Below are 7,072 nucleotides of genomic sequence, written 5' to 3' on the forward strand. Positions count from 1 at the left end.
ACTGGCATTTAAAAAAAATAAATAAAGCCCTCACTTGACAGGGCTTTAATAAAGCGAGGATGACAAACATGGACGAATTGTGGGAGAAAATCCCTCACAAGCACACTTTCGAAGTTATTTCGAGGAGGTGGGGGGATGTGTGTGTGTGTGGGGGGGGATTGAGGTGTCGACCTCTTCTCGACAACATCCGATTATATTAGGAGTGAAATTCTGCATGCAGCTGGCATCCCTGCCAGGCTGATCTAAATACAGGCACGACGATCCGTGCGTGGCGGAGTAATTAAGCAAATGTGCGTTGACGCTATCCGTGGTGCTGAAACCAGGCTCTGATCATAAAATACTCCCTAAACGGCACTAATGTGAGGGGCAAAGTCACCCTTCCCCTCAGTAAAACTCGTCTTGTGGCGACTATCATAAAAATACACCCCTTGTTAAAGCCGGTTCCCCCCCCCCCCCCCTCCTAGTAAAATATTTTCTCCATTATAAAGGCAAGAAAATGAGGAATATCACTTACAGCAGAAGAGCCAGGGTGTTTTAGATGTCCTCTTTCTATATCCTCAAACTTTTTGCAAATATCTTTTTTTTTTTTCTACACGGACCAAATGAGGGAGGAGAGAAAAAAAAATCCTCTGTGATCTCAGATCTGACGAATTTGAGCTCGAGGCTGGAGAAGCGGCTGCTGACGATATGCGCAGGTCTCTCTCACTGTTCATTGGGTGGCTGTGCAGTGAGTTCAACTCTCAGCCTGTCAGCAACAGAAAGGTTTCGCTAAACTAACAAATCGAGCACATGCACCTGGATGTTCTAGTCCATCGATTCCTCCCCCCACTTCGACATGAGGCGCGCATCATTCATCAGCCTGTCCGAGCACAGATTATTTCATTTTAGTGGGCTGTTCTAAGGGAATATTAAGGCAAGACCGCCCATTTTATATGCAGCACAGTTTAACTTCCTCTGCTGTCTCCCTATCTTCCCAGTGGATGCTACATAATTGGAAAAAAAAAAAAATAATGGGAAAAGCATCGTGTTATATCCATCGTGCGTGACTCCTATGATGACTACCAGTAAGATAAGGCTGACCATCTTTTCATTTGGCTTAAAACATAAAGACTCTTGCATCTACGAACATAGCAGTCATAAAACAGGACAGTAAGTACTCACAACGAGGCGAAAGGAGCACAGATGGATAAAGCGCGCACAAGCTGGGATGGAAAAATAACCACGCAAACGAAACTCCAGGATAGGTATCCTCTCACCAGCTTTGCGCTCGCGAGCCGAACCTCTTTGCGCAATGAAAAATACATAAATAAATAAATAAATAAAATAAAATCCTCCTTGAAATCACTCACCGTCTCCTAAAAGCCCAAGTTTCGCATGGAGACAGCAGCGCTGTCTCTGTTTACAGCCAAATATTGTGCTGCCACAGCCGCGCCACTTCACACTGAGCACAGAGCTGCGAGGCGCGCTGAGCTGCGTGCGTGCATCTGCAAAGGAGAAGGAAGAAAAAAAAAAAAAAACAAAAACGGGGCTTATGAGACGCGGCGCATATTTCTGTAGTCATCTGCGTATTCCTAAGTTCGGCTACAAATCAGAGGACATTCGGATGGTTACGACGCGTAACAGAGGGCAAACGTGCACGGAAAGGACATTCTTATGGACACTTAACAGCAAATCAGAGTGATTTATAATCGTGTTTAATAATCCGGGGCTGAGGATTAAACGCTTTGGACACAGAAGGAACTCGTTTTTACAGCCTCAGTTTGGACTGAGGGCTTATTTTCATGGAGGCAGCGTGAGCTGGCTGTGAAGTCACGTCAGTCTGGTCTGCAGTGTGTGCCACAGCAGTGCAACGTTTCTTGTGATCGTGCGCGTTGCCTCCTCACGCGTGGTTAAAGTAATGCATGCGCGTGATTAGTTATGAGGCGCGTCACGGGCTGACGTCCCCTTAGATAGATAGATAGATAGATAGATAGATAGATAGATAGATAGATAGATAGATAGATAGATAGATAGTCTATCTATCTATCTATCTATCTATCTATCTATCTATCTATCTATCTATCTATCTATCTATCTATCTATCTATCTATCTATCTATCTATCTATCTATCTATCTATCTATCTATCTCTCTCTCTCTTGCTATCTAGCTGTCTGTCTGTCTTCACTTTGAGTTCAGTCCCTGTCAAAGTCATTCTCTTCTCTTGCTGTCAAATTTATAGCCAGAGTTCAAAAGCTGAACAAGGTAAGAAAAAATCCCTCTGTTGCAGTGGTGCTGATAAAAGACATGCCCTTGCACTGTCATTTAAGGAAGCAGTACATCAAGTGTACTGTCTGTGCTCTGGGACATTGCTGCTTAAAAAAAGAAGCTTTATCTAAAAGTAGATTTGAAAAATAAGGATTACTTTTGTTTAACTTCTGTATCATATTGCTGGTCACTGATCAAAAAAATTAAAGACTTTATAAAGACATTCCGGGCAGCACGGTGGCGCAACTGGTAGAGCTGCTGCCTCTCAGCAAGCAGGTCCTTGGTTCAAACCCCGGTCCAGGGGCCTTTCTGGGTGGAGTTTGCATGTTCTCTCCGTGCATGCTTGGGTTTTCTCCGGGTGCTCCGGTTTCCTCCCACAGACCAAAAACATGCATGTTAGGCTGATTGGTAACTCTAAATTGTCCCTAGGTGTGAGTGAGAGAGTGAATGGTTGTTTGTCTCGTTTGTCTCTATGTGGCCCTGTGATGGACTTGCGACCCGTCCAGGGTGTACCCCGCCCCTCGCACAGTGATTGCTGGACATGGACACCGGCAACCCCCGTGACCCAAAATGGAATAAACAGGTAAAGATAATGGATGGTTAAAGACATTCCAACATTTAAAATATGTTTATTTATGACTTGGCCCTTTAATTTTTTATATTTCAGCTCCAGGCAAAGCCAAAGGACAAAGATATTTGACAACTGCCTCAGGAAGTGAGGCTCCTTCAATCAACAGGAATCTCTTGTGTGCAGATTTGTGTGATGTTTTGCTGTGAGTGAGCAATCAGCCAACATGCTGTCATAAATACTGTCTTACGCCATTATCCATGCTGAGACAGTTTGGTGGCATTGTGTCTAGTTTGTAATCTCAATTTATTTGATTAAAAAATATATTTAAAAAAGGAATAATTTTTGCCCTTGTTGTTAAATCTCAGCTGCAATCACGCTGTTACGTATCGTATAACAATTATCCCTTTGTGTGTTTGGGTGAGCAACGAAAGCTTGATGAAATGTGACAGAAATATTACCAACACTCACTTCGACAACATTTAAATCAGAATACTGTATCTTGAGTCAGACACCTGTTGCAAAACTCAAGCCACTGTTGCATTTTTCTCTTTAAATCTGTATTTTTTCTATTATAGTTCATTATCTTCACTTACGAATCAAGAAAGACATTTCATACCTCACTCTAAATTATCTATACGGTGACCCAATGACGTTCTTCAATTATTTATAAATATGCAACACTCACACAGTTAGAATGACTTTACCACTGGCCATCAGTCCACTCAGTTGTACCGCTCATGGCTACGAAAGCTGAATTTAGAATCTAACAGCGGCTTTAGTCAGAAATGAATAAAAGCAGCTGAAATAAAATGTTCAAGGTTTTCTCTCACTCAAAACTGCACCTTTATGATTTCTGTTGTGCATGCTAGAAAGAATGACGTGTAGAGAATTGAAGCTTCATGCAAAGCACACCTGTTCTGCAAAACATTGTGTGTGGACTTACTGCAACAAAGAAAGTAGGATGCCGATGCAGCCAGCAACTTGGGGCTGCAGGCCAACGAGCTGACAAGTCCAAATATCCAGCCCAACACCAGCAGAATAAGGCTGAGAGGCAACATGATGACCACCACCTTGTGCAAGCCTGAAAATACACATGTTTACAAGGGTAGACACAATTTGTGGTTTTGTTAGAGGGTCTGGGCTACAGCTGAGCTGTATTTCATTGTAACGCTGAGTGCAATCATTTGGAAAATAGCACTGAGTTTCTCAAATTGATTTTAATCATCTGGGGAGCCGTCGGCTTTCATTCCTATTGTCAGTGGAGTATAATCAACTAGCAGACTTGATTGAGGTAGTTTCTTCTCAGCAAATGATTTGACTCAGTTTCTTCCTGTCAATGTTGTAAACAAGGACTGTTCTTCAAGCCCCTGTGGACTCTGATCTAATCTAGGACTCGAGTTAAGTCATTTACCTTCCCAAGGATTTCACCAAATACACACCATCTTGAACAGAATGTTAATGCAGGTTTATTGTTACTCTCCTGAATATGATGGTTTGACAGACATTTAGATTTCATGTAATTCGTTTGTTAGGTGGAAAAAAAAAAGAGCAAACAAAAGCACTCACCAAGAAGGTGCCTTTCTGTCTCTGACAGGCCAGACATATTTGCAGTGAAAGAGGAGATGACTGAACTCCTATTTGCTCCTGAAAATGGCAGAGGAAAAGGTTACATGACAAAACCCCCGGTGCCAGAGCTGAGGGGAGCTTAACAACAATGAAAAAGGAAAAATGGCCCAAATATGAGAACATGATGTCATTTTGTAACATTTTTACTCAAAGTGAAATTATTTTAGTGACACATTGACAAAACAGTGTGATTTTCAGCAGAATTCACCAGATCTGAAGTTTTTGGTTTGAGATATAATGTTCATCTTTTGATGAGGATGGAAAAGTTTCGTGTTGTGTTTAAACTGTAACTTCCACCTGCAGCAAACAGAGCATATCCAAGACCTACAAATATTAATTAAACTGGCGATTAACAATATTATCGGCATGGTATTGGTATCGGCCAATATTAGCGTTAAAGTTAAATATTGGACATGGGCCATTCCATTAAAATAACTCACCAATATAAAAGGTGATGCTTTTGTATGACAACCCAGTGACAAGGATGCCTGCAGCGCCAGCACAACGTGATGATGTCACGCACGCCTATCTGATCTGATCATGACGGAGATGAAAATTCAAAATATCAGTGGTGTGGAAGGGTTTTTTTTCGCTGAGGATATCAGAGTCTGAAGATTTTTGGACTATGTTACATTGTCCCCAGTTGGAGATATTTTTCCAAAGTAGCCTTACCCGAGTTATAAGCGGTCATTTCCGACATCATTGAGAAGCTAATAACCGATAGCACTTAGGTGAGTTTTACCACAGACATTTGGACATCAAGAGTTAGCCCCGTTAGCATGATTAGTCTTACGGCAATGGATAGACAAAAACTTTGAACTTAAAAAGGCTGTCCTTCATGCACAAGAGTGCAGAAGATCCCACACTGCAGCTAGGAACCTGGAACAAGCCTCCACAAGTGAGACAGCATCGCAGGTGACTAATGCTAACAAATAACATTTAACACTTTTCATCCATCCATCCATCCATTATCTTTTACCCGCTTCTTCCATTTTGGGTCATGGGGGTCGCCGGTGCCCATGTCAATCAATCACTGTGCGAGGGGCGGGGTACACACTGGATGGGTCGAAAGTCCATCACAGGGCCACATAGAGACAAACGAGACAATCAACCATTCACTCTCTCACTCACACCTAGGGACAATTTAGAGTTACCAATCAGCCTAACATGCATGTTTTTGGTCTGTGGGAGGAAACTGGAGTACCCTGACAAAACCCACACATGCACAAAGTGAACATGCAAACTCCACCCAGAAAGGCCCCCAGACCGGGATTTGAACCAAGGACCTGCTCGCTGAGAGGCAGCAGCTCTGCCAGTTGCACCACCGTGCTGCCCACTTTTCATTCAATATATAAGTTAAAGTGCTATGCATATCATATGGCTGTTACTGAATATATGACACCAGTTACACAATTTTTGTAGCAAATATGAATAAATAGGAAAGGAAAGTAGACTATATTAAAAATATTGGTATCAGTTATTGGCCAAATAAGTTTTAACATATCGGCCAAAAATCCAATATTCTGCTTCCCTAAATAAGACCAATCATAAAATGTCCAGAAGAACTGCTAAACAAGCTCCTGAGCTGAGGATGATAGAGCTGTGAGCTGCCACGGTGACAAATGATCTTGTATCATTGCACATTTTTGTAAGCCACGTGGCTGATTCCTTTAAAAAAAAAAAAAAAAATCAGTTCATAGCTCACATGTTATTACATGTACTGTACTACACCAAGACACAAGCCCTGGCATCCCCTGCCTGCCTCACTATCACAATCTGAAATCCACTGCAGGCAGTTTCTGCACCTGCGTTCTTCACTGAGGGTTTAATCAGGAGCCACTGAGGGATGAGCAACAACACCAGAGGAGTAAAGCAGAGATGCAACACATAAAGCAAAAAATGATCTGAAGTAATTATTTAATGAATTGCAAAGAATATATATATTTTTTAAAGCTAAACTATGATGAATCGTGTGGTTTTTTTTATCAAAAGTTATGCAAATGTTGAGATTTTAAAACACCCATCTTATCTTTGACAAATATACAAAATATATTATAGGAAATATATTATAGGAAAATAAAACTGACAAACCTTCATTGACTCTCCATAATCCAGAGTGTGAGCTCAGGTCATCCGGACCTGTGTAGTTGGGTTTATTCACATCGATTATGTACCAATAATCAGTCCCAATTGCCACAGCGAGGAGGCTGAAGCTGAGCAAACCAGTGAGACCAGCCGTCAGAACCACAGGACCGTACTTCATGGTTCCACCTGCTCAACCTGTTTAGCACTTTGTTGTAATCTAATCTAATCTCATCTGGAGAGCTGCTCCACAGCGATCTGAAGGCTCTCCAGCAGGACCCTTCCTTCCAAACTGCTGCTTCTCCATCCTCACGTGCAGCTCAAAATGAAAAAGAACAAACAAAAAGCTAAAAAGAAACAAGCAAAAGAATCTTGCAGAGGTTAAATCCTCCTCATGAGCAAAATATAACATGTATTTTTATATGTAAAAAAATATATATTTAAATTAAATTAACTTAATTTTGTTGTTTTACATCCTCTCTTCGTGCAGCGGCTGCGCGTCTGGTGGGTTTCTGCGGCTCTCTTTCAATTGTCCATATAGTCAAGC

At 41.7% G+C, this 7,072-nt stretch overlaps 1 protein-coding gene across 1 annotated transcript in view; it reads right to left on the reverse strand.

The window, feature by feature from the left end:
* LOC119421002 (transmembrane protein 235) overlaps positions 1-6,706 on the reverse strand; it is a 26,639-nt gene extending 19,933 nt beyond the window's left edge. The window contains exons 1-3 of the mRNA XM_037688391.1: positions 6,535-6,706; positions 4,384-4,461; positions 3,761-3,898 (exon numbers count right to left, since the gene is read on the reverse strand). Coding sequence (XP_037544319.1) covers positions 3,761-3,898; positions 4,384-4,461; positions 6,535-6,706 — 388 coding nt within the window. The remainder of the gene's footprint in view (positions 1-3,760; positions 3,899-4,383; positions 4,462-6,534) is intronic.
* Positions 6,707-7,072: the final 366 nt, after the last annotated feature.

Source organism: Nematolebias whitei, chromosome 15 (genome assembly GCF_014905685.2).
Source record: "Nematolebias whitei isolate Nwh7 chromosome 15, NemWhi1, whole genome shotgun sequence".
Taxonomy (NCBI): Eukaryota; Metazoa; Chordata; class Actinopteri; order Cyprinodontiformes; family Rivulidae; genus Nematolebias; species Nematolebias whitei.